General features: G+C 44.2%; 1 protein-coding gene across 1 annotated transcript in view; it reads left to right on the top strand.

The window, feature by feature from the left end:
- Positions 1-22,745, top strand: part of sspo (SCO-spondin) — a 54,518-nt gene that overhangs the window by 5,034 nt on the left and 26,739 nt on the right. The window contains exons 10-59 of the mRNA XM_081696442.1: positions 308-449; positions 681-807; positions 1,057-1,229; positions 1,487-1,705; positions 2,100-2,265; positions 2,645-2,897; positions 4,269-4,464; positions 5,126-5,220; positions 5,447-5,703; positions 5,962-6,096; positions 6,263-6,465; positions 6,563-6,690; positions 7,013-7,122; positions 7,275-7,424; positions 7,662-7,755; positions 7,983-8,392; positions 8,646-8,882; positions 9,083-9,313; positions 9,560-9,682; positions 10,270-10,370; positions 10,756-10,987; positions 11,263-11,400; positions 11,584-11,721; positions 12,211-12,393; positions 12,552-12,702; positions 12,906-13,065; positions 13,238-13,292; positions 13,419-13,535; positions 13,698-13,946; positions 14,098-14,225; positions 14,464-14,605; positions 14,776-14,943; positions 15,327-15,577; positions 15,734-15,755; positions 16,258-16,378; positions 17,069-17,312; positions 17,504-17,645; positions 17,938-18,117; positions 18,548-18,748; positions 18,917-19,072; positions 19,203-19,364; positions 19,770-19,934; positions 20,159-20,350; positions 20,597-20,719; positions 20,845-20,974; positions 21,138-21,263; positions 21,352-21,443; positions 21,645-21,827; positions 22,046-22,216; positions 22,436-22,688. Of these exons, the coding sequence (XP_081552568.1) occupies positions 308-449; positions 681-807; positions 1,057-1,229; positions 1,487-1,705; positions 2,100-2,265; positions 2,645-2,897; positions 4,269-4,464; positions 5,126-5,220; positions 5,447-5,703; positions 5,962-6,096; positions 6,263-6,465; positions 6,563-6,690; positions 7,013-7,122; positions 7,275-7,424; positions 7,662-7,755; positions 7,983-8,392; positions 8,646-8,882; positions 9,083-9,313; positions 9,560-9,682; positions 10,270-10,370; positions 10,756-10,987; positions 11,263-11,400; positions 11,584-11,721; positions 12,211-12,393; positions 12,552-12,702; positions 12,906-13,065; positions 13,238-13,292; positions 13,419-13,535; positions 13,698-13,946; positions 14,098-14,225; positions 14,464-14,605; positions 14,776-14,943; positions 15,327-15,577; positions 15,734-15,755; positions 16,258-16,378; positions 17,069-17,312; positions 17,504-17,645; positions 17,938-18,117; positions 18,548-18,748; positions 18,917-19,072; positions 19,203-19,364; positions 19,770-19,934; positions 20,159-20,350; positions 20,597-20,719; positions 20,845-20,974; positions 21,138-21,263; positions 21,352-21,443; positions 21,645-21,827; positions 22,046-22,216; positions 22,436-22,688 (8,325 nt within the window). The remainder of the gene's footprint in view (positions 1-307; positions 450-680; positions 808-1,056; positions 1,230-1,486; positions 1,706-2,099; positions 2,266-2,644; positions 2,898-4,268; positions 4,465-5,125; positions 5,221-5,446; positions 5,704-5,961; positions 6,097-6,262; positions 6,466-6,562; positions 6,691-7,012; positions 7,123-7,274; positions 7,425-7,661; positions 7,756-7,982; positions 8,393-8,645; positions 8,883-9,082; positions 9,314-9,559; positions 9,683-10,269; positions 10,371-10,755; positions 10,988-11,262; positions 11,401-11,583; positions 11,722-12,210; positions 12,394-12,551; positions 12,703-12,905; positions 13,066-13,237; positions 13,293-13,418; positions 13,536-13,697; positions 13,947-14,097; positions 14,226-14,463; positions 14,606-14,775; positions 14,944-15,326; positions 15,578-15,733; positions 15,756-16,257; positions 16,379-17,068; positions 17,313-17,503; positions 17,646-17,937; positions 18,118-18,547; positions 18,749-18,916; positions 19,073-19,202; positions 19,365-19,769; positions 19,935-20,158; positions 20,351-20,596; positions 20,720-20,844; positions 20,975-21,137; positions 21,264-21,351; positions 21,444-21,644; positions 21,828-22,045; positions 22,217-22,435; positions 22,689-22,745) is intronic.

Here is a 22,745-nt window from a genome sequence, read left to right on the forward strand (position 1 = left end):
GAATTAGACAATAAAAAACGTATTTTTTCCTGAAAGGGGATTTATTGATCCAAAGGGTTTAAAATGTTATAATTTTGATTACATATATATGCACATATGCACTCTTTTTTGTTTTAGTTTTTTTTTTAATTTGTGAAATTTGAGATTTCGCATTGCATGGAATTTTCCCAAACAGTATCAAGAAAGAGGGTTCAGAGAGTGAATCACATTGTAAAGAACATGCAGTTATCAACAATCTGCCTCTTTGTTAATCAAGACTTCACCTGTTGGGTCCATCCTGTACTCTGGTTTCTCTTCTGGTTCACAGTGTGTGCCGGGCAGGCCAGTGGCAGTGCTCTGCAGAGAAGTGTGCAGCTCAGTGCAGTATTATCGGGGCAATGCAGATAACCACTTTTGATAAAAAGATGTATAACCTCCAGGCCGATGACTGCCAGTTCATAGCTGTAGAGGTAAGATGCTGATATGACAATATTTATTTATTTATTTATTTTTCTAAAATGTACACTGCATATCTGACCATTTAAGCTTAATACTAGAGGTAAGCTTTCAAAATAAATACATAAATAAATTACAGCTCAGAGATTTAAACTTAAATTAAACTTGAAATAATCAGTAAATACATGTAAATAAAAACTACCTGCCGCTGAACCCTGCCACTGTATTGCTGTGTATTGGTGTAGGATTTTGTGGATAAGAAGCTTGCAGTAACCATCAGGGGAGGCATGTGTGTGGTGGGAGGTGGCCCAGGCTGCCTGCAGGAGCTGTCCATCACTGCACTCCATACCACAGTGACCATCACTAACACTGGTGCGCCACCTATCTGTCTAATACCCCATCCAATTGCATGGATAACCTCATACCTCTCCTTCCATCTTTCTATGTGGTCTGTCTGTTCTGTTTGTCTGTTATTGTATTGGTCCATCCATCCATCCATCCATACAGCCATGCATTCATCCATACATCCATTGTTTGACTCCGTGTATCCTGTCTCTTTGTTCCTTTGGTTTATCCATCTATCATCTGACTCTATGTGCCCTGCTATGCTGGCCCTTTCAGGCTCTCTCATGTTGAATGGACAGCAGGAGGACTTGCCCATTCTCACGGCTGATGTGGCAGTGCACAGAGCCTCCTCCAGCTTTCTGCTCATCCAGGTGTTTGGGGCTCAGCTGCTGTGGCAGACGGATGGCCCTCTGCTCCTCATCACTCTGGAGCCCAGCTTTGCTCATAAGGTAAACCCTGCCTTTATTTCTCATTTCAGTAAAGTACCCATCAGCAATGTGCTTCTACAGTGTGGATAGTGTTTTTCATGAGTCCCTAGAGATGGGTTTTCTTTCATGGTGGGAAGTCTTGCAAAAAAGCATGGCAGTCTATTGCACACTCTTAAAAAAACCCCCGATAATCACTTAGTAGAGATATTATGACATAATAATAATTAACACACTCTCTTAGCGGTGTAATTTTTGTGCATGTTTGTGCAATCTGACAGGTGAGAGGCCTGTGTGGAACACTGACCTGGAACCAGCATGATGACTTCACCACACCAGAGGGGGATGTCGAGAACAGTGTATCCTCCTTCGCCGCCAAGTTCAGCTTTGGATCATGCCCTTTGCCCTCAGCTGTGACCTCTGACCCATGTAGCACCTACACCCAGCGCCGACAGTATGCAGAAAGGATATGTGATGTTCTCCACAGTCCGGTGTTTCAGGTAAGCTTATGATTTAGTACAGGGCCCAGTTACATTGACACCAGTTCCAGTTGGTAACTCCTATAGTACTTCAACAAGAATAGTGTGGCAGGCAGTAATCTGCTAATTTTTACATCTGCAAAATAGTTGTAAACAATTGCGTTAACAGTTGATTATTGATAAAGGAGATACTTGTGTTCAATCATAATTGTAAGTCACTTTGGTTAAAAGTGTCAGTTAAATGCTGTAAATGTAAATGTAAATTTAAATGTAGTACTGCTGTGAATAGAATAGAATTAAGCTAAAATTAGCTTGACAAACAAATGTATAAGAATGAAGCATAAAAAATATGCATCTTTTCATTACACTAAAGAGCACTTCTTGCTAGTTGGTTGCTTTTTGCCCCATTCCACAGATGTGCCATGACGTAGTAGAGCGGGAGCCCTATATGCGCCTCTGTCTGAGTGAGGTGTGCAGTTGCGCCCCTCACAGGTCATGCCAGTGTACAGTCCTCACTGCTTATGCCCATCGCTGTGCCCAGGAGGGGGTGCTAGTGAGCTGGAGAAACCATACCTTCTGCCGTAAGAGCCTACCCCACTGCTCCTGAAGATTTAGCCTAAGGTTTCAGCTGTTAGGTGATCAGACTAGTGCCTCAGTTGCAATGAAATGAAAATATATGGAAACAATAATATATATTTTTTGCATCTAATATTGTCTTCGATATTGTCTTGTCTTTGCTGCAGCAAATCAGACTTTAGAAAGTAATACAAAATCAACAGTACTGTATTAACAGTATTATCAGAATTTAAAAGTGGCTATAGGCATTTTTTTGAGACTTAAAGTTAAAGCAGATGTGAATGCATCCACAGTGACACATTAGGTCTTATGGGTTAATTATAGTCACAGTAGTATCATCCTCACTTTTTTATCGTCCATTCTCTCGGTTCTCCTTCTGCACAGCCATGCATTGCTCTGGGGGCCAGGTGTACCAGGAGTGCGGGAGGCCATGCGGTGGCACCTGTGCTGACCTGGCCCATGGCTGGAGCTGTGATGAAGTCGTCGGCAGCCGCAGCTGTGTGCCAGGCTGCCAATGTCCCGTGGGCCTGGCGCAGGACCAGCACGGCCAGTGTGTGCCACTCAGCATGTGCCCGTGTACGCGTGCTGGGGTGGTCCACCCACCGGGAAGCTCCGTGCAGATCAGCTGCAATACCTGGTATATCTGGTACACGCACACACACACCTGCAGTTGCTGCATTATTGTACATCCTGTACTGGACACCAGTGCATTATTACAGCCCAATTGCAGTCAGGAGTTTGGCTCAATTCCAGTAATCATGCGTAAATGCACAAGGCCTGTCCTTGTGTCAAGAGCCAAACCCCAGTTACAGCACACTTTAGTGCTAGAGTAGAAGATAGGCAGCTGGCAGAGTGAAGAAAGAAAGGAAGAGGACCATGTGTCAGTTTGTCATGATAAACTCTTTATGGCTGATTTTATGACCATCATGGCATCAAAAGGTGACTTTTTATCATCTGACCCTGACAACACACACAGTTATTCAGCAGAAAATGAACTTTCTCATTTGTAAAGCACTAGCACAATATTATATTTCAAGGGAACACACATATGAACGCTAGTGTATTTTTCTACCTGGAATACTTGTCAAATCATCTTGCTACTTATCTTATTAACACACTGAGTAGATGAAACCTTTTGTTCTCTCCTCTGGAGGAAGGGAAGATGTTGGATAGTACATAGCCAGTGACTGGTCAAAGCGCTGACTGCTCCCCAGTCAGTGGTTGTGGCATTGGTTTTGTATGCTCAGATGACTTGAACTTATGCTCAGAGCCATATGTGATTTGTTTGACATCTTTCCATTGCTTGTTAGGGTCCAAGCATGTAGTTCTTGAGAACCTATAGTAACCTGCTGGAATTTTCCTTCTTGTTATTATTATTATCAGCACTGTCAACGAATTGTGCCGCAAACACCGTAAGGCCCAAAAAGACCAAACTTTGCAGCAAGGTGCAGCATGTGTAAACATACTCAGCCTAGTAAAGGGACCTGATGGATAGCCTTTTACATTTTTGTGATTTTCCCCCACACTGTAAGGTTAGAGACAAAATTCCACTTTTATTTGGCTAATGATTGAAAGGTTGTAGTGTACTGCAGTAAATCATTTTTGCTAGCAACAAATTAGCCTTAGTGCCCTAGAAACCAGGAGATAAGATGATAGAAATAAGATGATAGAAAGATATTTGTCAGCATTTTATGGAGAAGAATATAAATCATCAACTAATGATACGTGATATACAGCAGTAAATGTTCAGCTGTTTTAAGCATTTGACTAGTCAGTGTTTCTGAGGTATGAGAGCTCTGATGAAGTCACTCTATAACCCGCTGTCTCTATTATCGGGATAGGTTGATTTCATTGCATCTCTTTAACCTCATGACAACATAGGACACCATGGTTGGTACAATACCTGAATACATTCAGGAGTATGTGGCGAGGCATACCCACATGTGTGAACTATACATGCATGTGTTTTAACTGGAATGTAAAGATAATTTCATCTCTCTCTCCAAAGTGTGTGTGGACACGGTGTGTGGAACTGCACTGACCATCCCTGTGCCAAGGTCAGTGAGTGTCCAGGCTCTCTAGTCTTTTCCCCTCGCTCGTGCCTGAGGACCTGTGCGAATGTGGACAGCCCCCATGCACCCTGTGCAGAGCCCCTCTATGGCTGCGTGTGTCCAGAGGGAACAGTGCTCTTGGTGAGTGTTAAGGTCAGTCAAAGTCAAATTTATTTATATAGCGCTTTTTACAACAGACGGTGACACAAAGCAGCTTTACAAATATCTGAGTCCACGCCCCCAGTGAGCAAGCCAAGGGCGACAGTGGCAAAGAAAAACTGCTTGGAGTATGAGGAAGAGACCTTGAGAGGAACCAAGACTCAAAGTGGGGGCCCATCCTCCTCTGGCTGAGGAACTGTCCTCCTTGGTCTCTTCACCTTTACACTATAGACAACCCTGCTCCCCTCTGTGTACCTCTACACCCACTGGGCTTTTCAGACATGTGATAACACTAGATAAATATGAAAGGTGCTACATGCTCAAACAGAATATGATACAATACAAAAATGCATGCATAAATATATGCAACCAAATTAATAGTAACATCAGTCATACTTTGAAGAATCCTCATAGAACTGTTTCTCTGGAAACTCTATACTTTAGTACAGTTTTGAGTATCTCTCTCTATCTATCTATCTATCTATCTATCTATCTATCTATCTATCTATCTATCTATCTATCTATCTATCTATCTATCTATCTATCTATCTATCTATCTATCTATCTATCTATCTATCTATCTATCTATTGCTTAATTAGTGAGGTTTTTCAACTAATCCATATATGGTGTTGTTTGCTGGATCCTTGCCTATAGGGTGATCATTGTGTATCTCCTGATGAGTGTCCATGTCACCACAATGGACAAATTTTTTTCACCAATGATACCATCTCTAAAGACTGCAACACATGGTAAGCACATACTGCTCTGAGGATGAGTTGATCTGATCTCAAATAACCCAGGAACAAAATGTTAGATTTGATAAGGGAAAAATACTGCATTTAAAATACAGGATGAATATTGAAAACAAAACCAAGTTTGGAACAACACATTCTGCAAGATCAGTCAATATAAGCCTCGATTATTGTTTTTTTTTTTTTTTAAATGACCCCCCCCCCACCCCCCCATCTCATACAGTGTGTGTAAGCAGCGTCGCTGGCACTGCACCCAGTCGCTATGTGCCGGTATGTGTGTGGCCACAGGCGATCCACACTACGTGACCTTTGATGGGCGCTGTTTCTCCTTCCTGGGGGACTGTGAGTACGTCCTAGCTCAGGAGATGGGTGGACTGTTCAGTGTCAGTGCTGAAAACGTGCCCTGTGGCAGTACTGGGGTCACCTGCACCAAGTCCGTCACACTGACCATCGGCAACACTGCCATTCACCTGCTCAGGGGTCAGTCTCCAAAACACACTTTGTCATAATACTGCGGTTTGTGATTGTCCCTTATTGTTGCTATTTATTGTCACTTGTTATTGATGGCAAATGTCCTACTTTAAAATCTTTAGTTTGAATTTCAGCATTCTGATCTAATCTGACACTACCTTAACACCTGCAATGCTTTAACTAAATTGAATACCTGGATTAACAACACTGCATAAAACCTCAATTAACTCAAAGTCCCCCTGACTGATGTGGTTGTGCTTTCTACAGGCAAAGCTGTGACAGTGAACGGCATGGCTGTGACCCTTCCTAAGTCCTACTCAGGCAGTGGGTTATTTCTGGAGAGAGTCGGCCTGTTTGTGTCCCTCTCGTCCCGCCTCGGAGTCACCCTGCTTTGGGATGGAGGTACAGTTGCTTTTTAATTGGATAACTTGTTTTTGTTTGCTATTATTATTTTCCCCCACATAGCATATGAAACCGAATGCTTCCGAACACTTTTCGTGTGTGTCATCCATTCAAGCTGTGTGCAGCGTTTTGCGATTCTCTGTGCTGTCTGATGCTGTTTGGGAAGGCATGCGTGTGTACCTGCAGCTGGCAGCCCATCTAAGGGGCCGTGTCGCAGGCTTGTGCGGGAACTTTGACGGAGACGCGGAGAATGACTTCACTACGAGGCAGGGCATAATGGAGTCTACCCCGGAGCTGTTTGGGAACTCCTGGAAGGTCAGCCCGTCCTGCCCTGATGTCACAGAGCAGGACCTGCGGGACCCCTGCACAGTGAGTGACCTTTACTCTCTCACCTCTCTGCCACTTCAGCTCCATTTTAAGCGTTAGTGCCATGTAAATGAACATCACATTTGTGCGGGTTCTCTAGATTAACCCACACCGAGTCACCTGGGCGAAGAAGAAGTGTGCAGTGATCATGCAGGAGCTGTTTTCTCCCTGTCATGCTGAGGTGCCTTACCAACAATACTATGACTGGTGTGTCTTCGATGCCTGTGGGTAAGAGCATGCAGCACAGAAGAGGCTCATTAGATCAGTGGGTCACTTATAAAGAGATGGACCTGCCTCCATCTAAACATAATGCATAGAGTTGACCAAAGTAGAATGAATCCTAGTCCTGGAGCCCTTACACACTGTCTGCACTGCCCTGTACATGTGGTAATGCAATTGCAGGAGGGGTTGGATCAAGGCTAGAGTGATGGGCTCCAGACTGGGACTGAGAACAGAATAACACATACAGCTCTCAACACACATATCTGTCCAAAAAATTGGGTGAGTGGGTGCCTGAGCCCAACGCTGCAGTTCTGTCTCTGCGCTGTAGCTGTGATTCCGGAGGGGACTGTGAGTGCCTGTGCACAGCCGTCGCCACCTACGCGGAAGAGTGCAACCACAGAGGGATCTACATACGCTGGAGGTCCCAGGAGCTCTGCCGTAAGATCCGGCACACAGCCCGTTGCCCACACCTGAGGCCTTTCACACAAATATGGCACTGTGCTCAACTGCATACTCACTCCTGCTCTTCTCATTGTCACCACATTTAGCTGCACTGATCTGTACACATCATCCTCTCTCTGTCTCTGTAGCACTGCAGTGTGACGATGGCTTGGTGTATGAAGCCTGTGGTCCAGCTTGCTCTGCTGTCTGCCCTGGCAGTGCTCCCAGTAGTGACTCTCGCTGCAGCGCCCTCTCCTGTGTGGAGGGCTGCTTTTGCCCTTACGGCACCATCCGTCATGGTTAGGACACTGTGTGAGTGTGTGTGTACATGCATGGGCATGTGTGTGCATGTGTGCTTGTTTGTGTATGTGAGTGTGTTTGTGTTTGTGCTTTTTTGATCTGGGTTTATGTATAACTGGTTTTTGTGTAACTGATTATTTTTATTTTTATCTATTGGTTAAAGAATCCAAAGTGCTTGATCCAGAGACTGCTAATCAGACATATGTTGTTGTCTTTTCTGTCTAATTGTCCTGCAGGTGACAGCTGCATCTCCCCCTCCGAGTGCCCGTGTGAGTGGAACGGTTCCCTGTTTCCTCCTGGCACAGCTGTCACTCAGCACTGTCAGAACTGGTCAGTGTGGAAGCATTCTGATGTGGCTGATAGGCCAAGATGGGCCAAGGCCCAGTTTCTAATTTGCATATTTAGCAAAGAATTATTTTTTATTTATTTGAGGTTAGAAATGATTTATGACATTTCAGACCTTATACTTTAAACAGTGTTAATGCTCTATTTCACATAGTGAGTGGTGATCAGCTCCAGTGTATTCTGTAGCTCTGTGCTTGTGGTGTGTACTTCAGCTCCTGCTCTAATGGGACCTGGCAGTGCTCTGGCCCTGCCTGCCCTCCCTCTGTGCCATGCCTGGAGTCGGAGTTCCAGTGTCCCGGCACCTCTCACCGCTGTATCCCTTCTCTCTGGCTCTGCGATAATGAGGACGACTGTGGTGATGGCTCAGACGAGTTCTGCCCCTCCACCTGCCCCCCGGGGCAATTCCGCTGTTCGGGTGGGGTGTGTTTGCCGGTTGAACTGCACTGTAACGGTCACCCTGACTGCGCTGACCAGTCTGACGAGGAGTTCTGTGGCCCACCCACGGATGTGCCAGCCTGCACCATTGGGGAGTTCCGCTGTGCCAATGGACGCTGCATAGCCGCTTCTAAAGTCTGTGATGGAAGACTGGACTGTGGATTTTCTGATGACTCTGACGAACAAGGTACACGTTGCGTTAGCTCCATTTTTCCTGAAACCAGAGGGCTATATCTGTGCTGTATGTCCTCTGCTTGAGGATTTGAAGATTTTACTTGATGGTCATGAGTATCTGTACTTGCTCCGAATTGCTTTAAAATTCTGTGGAATCCCATTGTTGTTTATGATAATGTGTCTGCCCCTGAGATAATATAATGTGCCTTCAGCAGAGCATAAGTAAAAGTAAAAGAACACTAAGTCTCTGCTCCTGTCTGAAGCAGGCTGTGGTATGGTGTGTGCTGAAGGGGAGTTTCGCTGCTCGTCTGGCCGTTGCCTGCGCTATCTTCATCGTTGCGATGGCCATGATGACTGTGGCGACTTCAGTGACGAGCGTGGCTGTGTGTGTGCTCCTGGGGAGTTCCAGTGCCCTAGCAATCAGTGTGTGTCTGCCGAGAGAGTTTGCGATGGCCACAAGGACTGCTCTTCTGGCATCGATGAAGTTATCTGTCCTGTTAAAGGTGTCTTAACCTTGGAACATAACCATTCATTAACTGATCTTATAAACTAATTACTGGTAATGACCTTAGTATTTTTGTGTGTCTTTAGAATGGTAGAAATAGCATGTTTGACTTTAATGATATGTTCTGTGGGTTAAAATATTTTATAGGTGCATTTTGTCCATGAAATACTAAGATGAAACTCACCTTGTGTAATTCAGGTTGTAGCCAGTATGAGTTTGGCTGTGCAAGTGGCCAGTGTGTGCCTCTGGGCTGGCGGTGTGATGGAGAGACAGACTGCCTGGATGGAAGTGATGAGAAGCAGTGTGCTCGCACATGTGCACCTGACCAGGTCCTCTGTCTGAGTGGAGACCAGTGTGTCCAACATGCACATCTGTGTGATGGGACACCACACTGCAGGGATGCCTCTGATGAAAGTGTGGACAACTGTGGTGAGATGCTTGCACGCAGACACTAAAAACACATGTTCAGTTATTTAGGTGCACTGATTTGCCTTTATTATCAAGATGACTGGCTGGGCTTTTTAATTAAATCCTGATAAAAAATTAGTCCTGGCCATGCACCATGAAAATTCTGTATGCATCTTTTGCTTTATAGAGTACATTCTACATTAATTTCTCACATACACACAAGCAATTCTTACTTGTGTGTATGTGCGTGCACACATGCTTTTCCAGGCTCCACACGGATTCCACCCTGTCCGGGTAGCTTCACTTGTGATAACAGAACTTGTGTTAATGCATCCCGTGTCTGCAATGGCATTCTTGATTGTCCCAGAGGAGAGGATGAACTGTTGTGTGGTGAGTGATCACAAAGTACTATATACTATATATTATATACTATGTATACTATATACTATATATAACACATAAAGCCCAACCTTTAGGTGTTCAAACAAAATGCTGCTGTAGCATAGAGCAAGATGAGGCAGGATGCAGGGTGCATCTTTATTTTGGGCAAATCCTTAAAACAGTCTGAGTGCAGTAGCCAGGAGACATGGTTACAAACCTGGAAGACATGACACAAAATGTAGCAAAATCAAAATATAAGCGATACATGGAGACACAGGCTAGATGAGGGGAAATTAGTTAAATATATACAAAACAAAACAAGGTGGTGGCTAAATTGAAACAAAAAATAAACCAAAAGCTTATGGTGATTAGCGAAATGGACAACTTGACATCAAAGGAGGGATCTTGTGACAGCTGCCTTCACAAAAATCCTGATTATTAATCAATCCTGAAAAGCATCTTTTTTTTTTGATGTGACTCCATGATTTTATATTGTGAAGGACAAAATAAAGAAAGTACATCTATTTTCTCCTAAAGAATATGCTTTTAAATGATTATGCTTTCTGTGTATAAACTCATTCTAATTCGCTGTACAGCAAAGCCCAGCACATCTCCAGCTCCCCCTGGTGGCAGTAACATCAGTCACACCTGTCCTGAGTTTACTTGCATGGATGGATCCTGTGTCCCTTTCAAATTAGTAAGACACAAGATTTTTTTTAATGATGTCATTTACCTAATGACACAAAAGAAAATCACATTTTTTGTGTTGCTTATCTCTGTATTTTAACATTCTGACAAAATAAAATTAAAATATTGTTAATTCATAGAATGTACTGTAAATAGAGTGTCTATTTAGTGTGAAATTTTACTTTAATAATCCAGAACAATAATAAATAAGATATACCATGTATCCTATATAAAGTCATTATTTCTTGTGTTGTAATTACAGGTAATTATTGTACATTTTAGGCAATGTATCTTATTATATATTGCAGCACCTAGTGCTTTCTTAATCATGTTTATTGGATTTGTTTGCAAAACATTGTATATGAGGCCCCATGTGCATGCATATGTGATAATAGGTGTGTGATGGAGAGGCAGACTGCCCTGATGCTGATCTGATTGTGTCTGGAGGCCCCTCGGATGAGCAGGGTTGTCAGAGCTGGGCTCCCTGGGGGCCCTGGAGCCCATGCAGCCACACATGTGGGGCTGGCACTATGAGTAGGCACAGACACTGCCCCCTGGGGGACACAGTAGGAAACTGCAGGGGAGAAAACATGCAAAGACAGCAGTGCTATTCCATAGCATGTCCTGGTGAGTAATAAAGGAGGAATTCTTCATCAGTCCTTTAATAATAGGGGAGAGTAAATATGGTAGGAAGGTGGAGGCATTCTTGTCTTCAGAGGTTTGTTATCATGAACATTTATAAATGTTGTAATTAAATATAGCTGTAGATACCACTGTGGATACCATGTTAACTTTGCAATAAGAGAATGCGTTATGGTGGCAACCGTATTTACAGTATTGTATTTTTCTTGTTTTTATAATGATAGTCCATTTTGACCTGTGTATGTGTGTGTATGGCGCAGTTGATGGGCATTGGTCGCCGTGGACAACATGGTCTAACTGCAGTAAAGGATGTGGAGGGGTGGAGCTCCGCCATAGAGTGTGTGTTCCACCACAGAACGGAGGAGGCAGAGCCTGTGTAGGCCTGAGCTCTGAGATCAGTAAGCGAGCACACACACACACACACACACACACACACACACACACACACACAAGCACACACGCACGCACGTGCACACAAAGTGCAATTCAGATGCAATGCATTCAGCACTGGAAATGGATGTAGTGTGTGGAAGACACCTCATGTTCCTCTTTTCTCCTTTTCTCTCTCCTTGTGTCCCCAGAGCCCTGTCCTCAAGAAGTCTGTGCTAACATCTCCTGCCCCGCTGGTCTCGTCACACACACTTGTGCCCCGTGTCCTAAAACATGTGTCCATGTATCTAGCGGCACCTCCTGTGACCCCAGTGCCCAGTGTTTCACAGGTAAGCCATAAGACTACAGAAGATGAAGGTAAAGGGGGATTTATTAGAGTGCATTTTGTGTGCATGGCTTGCTCAGTCTTTGTGTTAGTGCTGCGTCTCACATAACACCCTCCTGTGTTCTTCATCTGCACCTGTAGACAACATTACATTCTTAGATGCAGCAAACTGCTGGTGTCTCTCTTTTTCATGACACCTTGTTATACCGCCATTCTCTTATTTTGTTGTCGTTCTCCATTTTTCTCCCCTTCCTCTTCCTCTTTCTGAATTTCTCACTCATGCACTGTCCTTTTCTTCACCTCTCCCTCTCCCTTTCTCCCACTGTCTCTCTCTCTCTCCTTCTCCATCTTTCTCTCTCTCTGTCTCTCTGTCTTTTTTCTGACACACTCTGTTTTTCTCTCCACCTCTCTACCTCTTTCTCATTCTGAATTTGTCCCCCACACGCTCTGTCCTTTTCTTCACCTCTCCCTCTTTCTCTCTCTCCATCTCAAGGTTGCTGGTGTCCGGAGGGGAAGGTGATGAACCATTTGCAGCAGTGTGTATTGCCAGAGGAGTGTGTGTGTGAGGTGTCGGGCGTGCTGTATTGGCCAGGGCAACAGGTGAAGATGGGCTGTGAGATTTGTAGATGTGAAAGAGGCAGACCCCAGCACTGCGAGGCCAACCCAGAGTGCTCAGGTACACTCGTTCTCACTCTCTGAAAAGAAGGGAATCATGGTTCCAAGTAGGAATAAAAATGAGATGTGAGATGTGTCTTTCAGAAATGAATGCAAAGGTCTTTTAAGGGTGAAGGTGTGTGTGTGTGTGTGTGTGTGTGTGTGCATGTGATATCGTAGTGCACTGTGGCTGGTCATCTTGGTCTCCATGGGGGGAGTGTTTGGGTCCATGTGGGGTGCAGAGTGTCCAGTGGTCTTTTCGCAGCCCAAACAACCCCTCCAAATATGGCAACGGTAGGCAGTGCCGTGGAATTTACCGGAAAGCCAGGCGGTAAGAATCCCCTCCTTTTATCTGTCAGTTTTTTCAGCAATGTTTAGTTTATCTTGATGTTAATATATTTTAATTTACTCATGTTATAGTTTTTATAGTTTTTTTTGTACAGTTTTGTTTTGGTTCATACATTCGTCATTCTTTTTATGTACGTGTTGCTTGTGTGCTTGTGTGCTTGTGTGCCTGCTTGTTGGTGTTTCCAGCTGTCAGACACAGCCATGTGAGGAGTGTGAGTATCAGGGACACACACATGCAGTAGGTGATCGCTGGAAAGGTGACCAGTGCCAGCTTTGCCACTGCTTACCCAACCTCACAGTGCAGTGTGCCCCCTTCTGCACATATGCTGCCACTGGATGCCCTCAGGTGTGTAGGTGTATGCCTGGCTGGCAAAGCTTTTGGAGGTAGTTGTTTGCTCCTCCCATGGTGTCTTCGGAATGCACACCATCAAAATATGATCTCATTGTTTCTATTCATTTCCATTCTTCCAGTTTTAAGTGTCCCTGAATACTGAATGCAGTGTGTTCTGCTCATGCAGGGTCATGCACTCATACCAGCTGCAGGAGACAGATGTTGCTACTGTGAAGACACAGGTATCACAGTAAATCAGGAAGTAATGATGGAATATTATTGTGAACACGAACAGTTATACAGCTCTTTGTTACAGTCAGGATATGACATTTTACATGCCAAAAGCAACGTCTTCCTTTTCATTTTAGCTAAGAATGGCAGCATCAACATCCCCACCACTCCACCAGCTCTGCTGACCACTGTTGTGTCCTCCACAACACCAGGGGGCGCACCATTTGTTCCAACATTTCCTCTCCCACCTGGAGGTCAGTTCAAAGTCAAGGGGAACCTTCAATTAGTAGCATTAGCTACCACTTGCATGTGAATGGGTTGATCAGCACTGCTGCATAGTACAAATCATTGTATCTGTAGCACGTATATCAGAGATCATTGCCGTTCACCTATTCCTTCTACTTTTTCCCCCCAAGACGAGTGTTGGGCTCCACTGGGCATTCAGTCTCTCCCTGCCTCCAGCTTCAATGCCTCATCCCAACAGCTAAATCATCCAGCCTCTGCTGCACGCCTCCATGCACACAACCCCCAGAATGACCTGCAGGGCTGGAGCCCTGAGCCGGAGCAGTACCGGGAGCTCGCACCTGCTTTCCCCCACAGCCACGCCTCCCGCGGCCAGGCCCCCTACCTGCAGATAGATCTGCTCAGGGCATATAACATCACAGGTATCTGCCAAACACTCCACAGCTTTAATCACAGATGAGTTGCTTGATGTTGGGTAAAAGCCATATCTTAAGAGATGTTTAATCCAACTAATGCACTGATGCTTACCTTGATATCAGCATTCCTTCACTTCCTCTGCGCTGTGGGTTTCAGGGCTCCTTACCCAGGGTGGGGGACTGTTTGACACCTTCGTTTCCAGTTTCTATCTGCAGTTTAGCAGTGATGGTAGCGACTGGTTCACCTACAAAGAGCCTATTACAGATGCCCGCCCCAAAGCCAAGGTGGACGTTCTTTTGGGACTATATTTACCTATCATTATTTCTACTTTATTACTACAGTGAACTTTCTAGGGTTAAGACAGGAAATAATACAAACAATGTTTTAGAATATGACATTTTATAAATTGGTACTGGTTGAATACACTGAAATATACACTCACACCATTAACTGATGTTGTCATTTTGTATTCGATTGGTCTTTGGCTAATCACATGATCTCTGCATCTCTGCATGTCTGCAGATGTTCCTGGGTAACCATGATGACCGTGGTGTGGCCCAGACCAGGCTGGACAGAGTAGTGTTGGCACGGTTGGTGCGTGTTCTGCCGCATGACTTCCAGAATGGCATTTACCTCCGTGTGGAGCTGATGGGCTGTGGAGGAGGTGCATGCACGTCACATCTCATCCTGTTACTGCTAACGTTCTGTCTCACCATTTTTGCTGCCATTATTTTATCAAGTTTTATTACAACAGTTCATTATTCTATCAGGTTTCATGACATCATGTCTTTCTCTCTCCCTCTTTCACATTCTTTCTCTCTCCCTCTTTCACAGAGTATGAGTGGTTGTCCACCCCTGCCCCCTTAGTGTCTGTGTCACACAGGCCCTGCAGAGGGAGGGAGTTCCGGTGTGGGAATGGCCGCTGTGTCCCTGCTGGGCCTCAGGGGGTCCTGTGTGATGGAGTCAATGATTGTGGCGATGGCTCAGATGAACTCAGCTGCGGTAAATGCATAAAAACATATAATTTTCATGGAAAAATATCATATCAAAATTTGTTGTTTGTCTATGTGTATCAGTGCAGTTAAAAATTCTTGCTTCTTATAAATTCTAAATGATTCTTAAGTGAAAAGAGCTACTTAGCTACTTGCTCTGTTGCCAGTTGATGAATTTGTTTAACTCTTTCAGTTCTGTTTTACAGAACACTTCACTCTGATCTACCAATGCATGCTTTTATAAATTCTATATTTTATATAATATTCTTACACAAAATGAGATCATAATTAAGTTTGATGTTTTCTTTTTAATTAAATGTTAATCTCATTCAGAGAGTGAAAATGGATTCCAACATACATCAGTGTCTTCCTAAACTGAAATGTTTCCTTCAGGAACTCACCCATCTCCTACCCCAAGACCTACAGGCTGCCTTAAGGGTCAGTTCTCCTGCTCTCCTCCAGGGGGCTGTATTGAGTCAACAAAGAGATGTGATGGGGTACCTCAGTGTCCAGATGGAGTGGATGAGAGTGGCTGTGTCCCCCACAAAAATATTACCCATGTCACTCCCACACCTGCTCCTCTCAGTACTCCGAGTATGGCTGCCATTATGTCAGCAAGAACACCAACTACAACTGCTCCACTTGTAAGACCTCACTGTTACAATCACACAATAGACTATCTGCACATGGTAAAAATCACCAGTGTGGAGAGTAAACCTGAAAATTATTGTAAAAAGATTCACAGCTAAAATAAAGCTTTGGTGATGACTGATATAATCTCTCTCCCTGTTCTTTCATAGGAGGCCAGCCCTGGATACCAAGGTAGCTAGTTATCTTTTTTTTTTTGCTTTCAGACAACTTTTGTATTTGTTTTAACACCCCTGGTCTGCATTGAATGAGTACTGTAGTAAATTCCTTCAGTAAACAATGATATTCCTTGATATTTACCCTATGATGTGAGATAATGTGTAATGTGAGACAGAAATTCATGGAGTTACTCAATATTTAAAAGAAAGACAAAAGACAAAGGAGAAAATAAGTTAATCTTGACTGATTGGCAAAGAATTCAGGACCTATGTGACCAAAAGCAATACAATTTCAAAACCTATATAAGTATATATGAACTAAGAGGCAAAACAATACTGCAGTCACTCTATTTATTTATTATTGTTAAGTCATAACCCTGATTCATTCATAGCCCAGTATGTTTCTTGGGAATAATAAAATGGCCCAGACTGGTTAACATGGAAATGTAATTAATTGGCAGGCCTAATAGACACAACTGTGAACATGATTTGTCAGTGCAACATTTTCTGTTATATAGGATTCTGCTCCACTCCTCTGGGATTGGAGGATGGTCGTATTCACTATGGTCAGCTGACCTCCTCATCATCTAGACAAAATAACCCAGCTGACGCAGGCCGTCTCAATATTGTGCCCAATGTGTGAGTGTCATGGCATGGGCAGTGGAAGAGAGATTGTAAAGTACTCATCTACAGACTGGATCAGTACATCTTATTATATGAAATATAAAGAAATATCAAGTCTGATTGTTTCTATATATATATTCTATATGTACATATATTCAGACATATATTCTATATGTCTGATCTTCTTTGATGATTTTGACTTTTTATGGTCTCTGACAAAAGCGCTATAAAGGAATCACAGTGAGTTAAAGATTAGTAATGGAGTTAATATTCTGTTAATAGTCTTCTGTTGATATTCACTGGGGTTTGGGGAGCAAGACCCTCGTCAATGTGGGAAACTGTGAAAAACTCTAGGCTCCCCTATCCCTTTATTACTAATGCGTCTGATCATCACAAAACAATATAAACAGATTAATAATACCCATATTTTTTTTTTTACTTTTTATGATTTTTTTTTTACTTCATATGATTTTTTTGTTTTGTTTTCTTTACATAAGAAAACTTTACAGATTTTTCACAGTAATCCGCAAATCTAAAAAAAACCCAAAACATTTTTTGGATGGCAAACCTGCTAATAACCGAACACGCACATTTGCAACTTGTGAATATCTAGGGATGGTTGTGTATTTTATCCTACTGTGCAATTACCAAAACTCATTATTGTCACCTTTAATAACTGCATCCTGTAACATCGTGACACCTTAGGTTAGTGATGGAACCTGGCTGGAGCCCATTGCCAGGAGACCCCCACCCCTACTTCCAGGTGGATTTCCTGGAGCCGACCTGGGTGTCAGGGGTTATCACCCAGGGCAGTCAGGGGTCAGGGGTCATCATCCATGGCAGTGAGCGCATGTGGGGCTACCTCACTAGGTATCGCCTGGCCTTTGCCCTAGTTGAAAACCACTTCACTGACTTCACTGAGACTGGAATCAGAGGCTCATCCCCTAAGGTATGGGGGACAGTTTTGGGTCTTACCATTACTCCTTCTGTATCTCCCTTTGTATATCCCTTTGTGGCAGTAATGAACACACTCTTTTAGCTTTTTTTAGTGAAGGTTGCATTAGACAGCCCTTATGTCAGGTTCAGGAACAGGTTCACAGAAGGGCTATCATTACATTTTGTGTCTCTGCTGTATGATAGATTTTTAAGGTGCGTCTGGTGGGCAGGACTCCAGTCACACGCTGGCTGGGCAGGCTTGTGAGAGCTCGTTACCTGCGCATCATACCTGTGGAGTACCGCCACACCTTTTACCTGCGGGTGGAGGTGCTGGGCTGCAGAGGAGGTAGGCCCCAACCTCTTTCCCTCTGTGAGAAATTGGGAGAAATGCTCTGTTCTTTTCTGGAATTCAAAATGCAGCTTTCAGTTTTATTGGCACTGGTTGAATTTATATGAGATCTCTAAAGTTCAAGGTTCATTGAGCTTATTCAAACTCATTTAAATTCAGTACATTGTTGATATTTATAATACACTGTTGATATTGAGTCCTGTATGTGCAAATAAGCCTTTAAAGCTTCTTTTAATCAGATGACTACTGTGCATTTACTACTATAATCATGTTCGTTTTCTCATATCAGAGGAGCTGGTCACACCCAGCAGTGTGGAAGTGACCACAGCACCCCCTGGTGATAGGGTGGTAACAGCAAGGAGCTGTGAGCCTGGATGGTTTGCCTGTCTGAGTGGCGAGTGTGTGTCTGTGCAAGCTCTATGCGATGGCAGGTTGGACTGTAAAGACCACTCAGACGAACTGGGCTGCGGTGAGTTCAGTACAACTAAGAATGACAAAATAGCACCTCAGATAAACTTTAGACTGTGACAGGGTGAACTGGCCATGAATGTATTTGAGTGGACACATATCAAACAGCTAGAAACCATTGCTATCTAAGTCCATAAAGTGGACATTGGTATTATGCCACAGTTAACCAATGTTGGAGAAAAGAGACTTTTTACACTAATCTCTAGCCAGGTTTGTTTGTGGTTTCCCTGAATAAGGAATAATAATAATTGTTTAATAATTGACCATATCCTAAATATGGTAGCATTATACATTTTGGAAGCTGTGGTCTTACAGTGACTTTTCACTGGAGCTATAAAGTCTCTCATGAAATGTTCATCTTTGCATAGCCTGTTATGTAAGAAATTTTGTCCTTTCATAAATGTCATTTAATGTACTTTGTGCATCATTAGGCACAGTTTCCCCTACAGGATTACCAGGATTACAGAATCAAACTGCACTGACAGGAAGCCCAGGTTACCGTGAGTACACTTCTGGACCTCCAGGACTGTACACCATGACCCCACAAGCTGGATATCCTGGGGTGGCCACTGTTTCTCCCATTGGGACAGGAATACCTGGCACTGGACCTCAGGAACCAACTGGAGAACCAGGTATATGTAGACATCCCGCTCCTCCATCTTAAGGATTCAGGTTTGGGATATACATAGAAAGAGCTACAGTAGCTATGAACAGTGGTCTATAAAACAGAGTTGTCAATATATTAACTTATAGGACTTCATGGGGTTTATATTTAACCTGTAGCAAAAATGTGTTTGTAGGATTGTCAGACACAACAACATCGCATGATGGTGGCTTACCCAGGGTGTTGTGCGTGGAGGGCCAGTTTGCCTGCAAGAGATTTGGCTGTGTGGATACAGGCCTTGTGTGTGATGGACAAGAGGACTGTCCTGACGGCTCAGATGAGGATCATTGTGGTATTTTTCTTACTTACATCCACCAAACGCCTTTTTGCTCCGGTCTTCCATTCAATGAAAACTATGGCTAACTTGCAGGTTATTACATTTTCTTTGTTTTTTTGTTGCATCACTCAACCTCATCTTTTAGGTTTCTCCACACTTCCGCCAGTAACGCCTACAAGGCATCCCCTGGTGCCCAGTCCCTGCTCTGCTAAGCAGTTTACCTGTGGCAGTGGAGAGTGTGTGCATCTGAACAAAAAGTGTGACCTGCAGAAAGACTGTGCTGATGGCTCAGATGAGAGTGACTGTGGTAGGTGCACAATTACATATCGGTTTACCCATATTGGAGGAAAAAATAGCATTTTTAATGATTCGAATGATTGTAAGTAAGATTAAGATTGCAGAATTGAAAGTAATATTGCAAGATTAAGAAATTGTGTTTTTATACACAATATTTTCTTGTCAAGCATATTGTTTGTATTTTACTGCAATGTAGACTGGATTCTAATGAATTTATGTTTTTCTAAATTTATACTGGCTGTCTAGTGTCAACCTCATGAAACCTATAGTAACCTCATGGACCTATAGTAACAAAAGAGAAAAGATATTAGATTAAGAAAAGGATAGATTTTGTTTTAAAGGACATGATTAGCTTCTGATGTACCATCACTAAGCATGTGTCAGAGTGGCTCTGTGTCTCTGCGGTGTCTTCCAGTAGACTGTGTGCTGTCTGCATGGACAGCGTGGAGTCAGTGCAGTGTCTCGTGTGGCCTGGGTTCCCTGTTCCGGCAGCGAGAGATCCTGAGAGATGCCCGGGCAGAAGGCTCCTGTGGTGGAGCTCAGTTTGACAGCAGGGCCTGTTTCCTTCAGGCCTGCCCTGGTAAGCGTGAGTCATGTGCAGCGGGCTTTGTCTGATTGATGCATGTGGTTTTGAGTATTTACAGTTCAAGGCAGGGTATGATATCAATTTATGTTCACTTACTCTGTGTCATGGGTCTCTTTTGGCCACTGGGTTACAATTTTCCTCTTTCTCTCTCTCTCTCTCTCTCTCTCTCTCTCTCTCTCTCTCTCTCTCTCTCTCTTTCTTTCTCTCCTCTCACTCAGTGGATGGTCAGTGGTCTGAGTGGAGTGAGTGGTCAGAGTGTGATGCGACGTGTGGTGGAGGCCTGAGGAGACGGAGCAAGTCCTGTTCAAACCCTCCACCAAAAAACAATGGTCAAGTGTGCAAGGGGATGACCATGCAGACGCAGAGCTGCAACACACAACCGTGTGGGACCAGCACAGACTCTCAGACAGGTCTGTGCAGGAATAGGAGTTGCCATGGAAGCTCTTCTTAGGAAACTTCAACACACCCTTATGACATGTTGAGAAATAATGAAGTCGCAGTTATTCGGGAGTTAGCAGCCACCCCATTAGATGCTATTTATTCTTGCTTTAAGTGTTTTGTCTTCGAGGTGTCAGATCTGTCATTCTGGGTGTGAATTTTCTGTTGGCTCTTGGCTCATATGACCTGCTGTAAGTGAGGTCTGTTATTTGCTCCAGGCTGTGCTAATGGCCAGGTGCTGGTGACGGAGGCTGACTGTGCCGAGGGGAGAGTGGAGCCGTGTCCTCTGACCTGCTCTGCCCTCCACTCTGAGAGGAACTGCTCCACCCACTGCGTTACAGGTAGCGTCGCATGAACATAGCAGCTCAGTTTCAGTTCAGAACCTAGACAAGCCCTCTCTCAGTATGATGGACTCTTTTTGCACTTCTTTTTCTTGCTGTTGTCATAATGACATTTTCTTTTTCAGGGTGTCGTTGTCCAGCAGGTCTCTTTCTTCAAGATCACAGTTGTGTCAATGCCAGCAGGTGTATTTGCTTGTGGGAAGGGTTGGTTCTTCAGCCAGGGAAAGAGGTCATCAAAGACAACTGCACTACCTGGTGAGTGGGACTAAATGCCTCTTGCAATGTAGCTGATTAAAACTCTGCTCCCCTGATCATTCTTATCCTTCAGCAAAAGTGATCAAATTTAACATGTGATTCATATCTTTTACACTTTCTGCATGCCACCTAATATGACCCCAGTCTGTGTTTAATCCTGCAGTGTGTGTCGAGGCAGCCATGTGGCCTGTGATAACTCCAGCTGTATTGCCAAATGTGATTGGTCAGCCTGGTCCTCATGGACCTCATGTGACAGCAGCTGTGGAATCGGAATACAGCAGCGCTTCAGGTACACTGAACCTCTATTGCCTAGATGTTACTCCTCACTGGTTTACAAAACATATCTTTGATTTATTCTTCATGACCTACTCCTGAAGGTCAGCCCTGGGTCCTTCTGAGGCAGCAAGTGTAGAACCATGCGTCGGGGACTCCACAGAGGCACGACAGTGCTCCACACCCTGCCCACCAGGTCTGATTCCAGCTGTTAACAACAAAAAATGCACATCCTTGTAACCTACATAAGACCATGCTCAAGACCATGTTTAACTCAGTAGAGGGTTTGGCACATAAACATGATTTGGCACATAAACATGATTTGTTTTTATGGAGAGTGGCAGTTTTGGAGTTTTAAAGCCTACTGTTGTTTTATGTTGGTGTTGAACACCTTCAGGTCCTAGCAGAGCTCCATGGACTGAGTGGACAGTGTGGTCCGAGTGCAGCAAGACATGCTTTCATCATGTGAACGATGTGGGAATGAGACATCGCTTTAGGAGCTGTAACAACACTGAATCTAGTGCCCCCTGTGTTGGAGAGGCGGAAGAACAGGAGCCCTGCAACACATTCCACTGTCCAGGTATACACACACAGATATATTGTCCAGGTATGCACACACATATATATTGTCCAGGTATACACACACACAGTTACACCACCAGCAAAAAAGGAAAAAAAAAGATAAAGCTAATACTCTTAATCTCCTTGTTATACAGACTCACATGTATGAAACACTGGATAACCGTTTAAGCCTAAGTGTATTATGGAAGTTCTTTTCCTCTGTCTCTGTTTGTGCAGTCAGTGGCGGGTGGTCTGCATGGTCTGCATGGTCTGCGTGCTCATCAGAGTGTGACTCCGGTGCTCAGACCCGAGAGCGTTTCTGCAGCTCTCCTCCCCCTCTGTATGGAGGCAGCATCTGTTTGGGCCCCCACATCCAGACCAGAGACTGCAACTCCCAGCCCTGCACAGGTACACAGCCGCCTGCACATCTCCACCTCTCTGGGGAGGAACCAGCTCACTCCCTCAGGGATTTCGATCTTGGGACCACTTCTCAACCTTGCGTCTTGTGTAATAATGCATGTGCGTGTGTGTGTGTGTGTGTGTGTGGTATAATTGCCATACCCCTGTGTCTATGTGTATGTTTGTGAGTGTTTGGCTCACAGGTGTGTGTTTACATTTGGTTCACAGGTGTATGCCCGGTTGGTATGAGCTACCTGTCTAAGGAACAGTGCCAGGTTCAGGGTGGGGCATGCCCACGTGTATGTCTTGATGTCACGGCCTCAGCAGAGTGCGCTACAGAGTGTTATGATGGCTGCTACTGTTCTCCGGGCCTTTACCTATTCAACAACACCTGTGTGCACCTTAGTCACTGCCCCTGCTTCCACGAGGGGGTGCTCTATTCACAGGGTGACAGTGTGCCACATGATGCATGCAACAACTGGTACTTCTTCTCTCCACTTCTCTCTTGTTTTTCTCTTTGAGGAATCGATAACAGTTA

The sequence above is a fragment of the Electrophorus electricus genome, chromosome 14, assembly GCF_041902795.1.
Source record: "Electrophorus electricus isolate QZ-2024a chromosome 14, ASM4190279v1, whole genome shotgun sequence".
NCBI classification, from domain to species: domain Eukaryota; kingdom Metazoa; phylum Chordata; class Actinopteri; order Gymnotiformes; family Gymnotidae; genus Electrophorus; species Electrophorus electricus.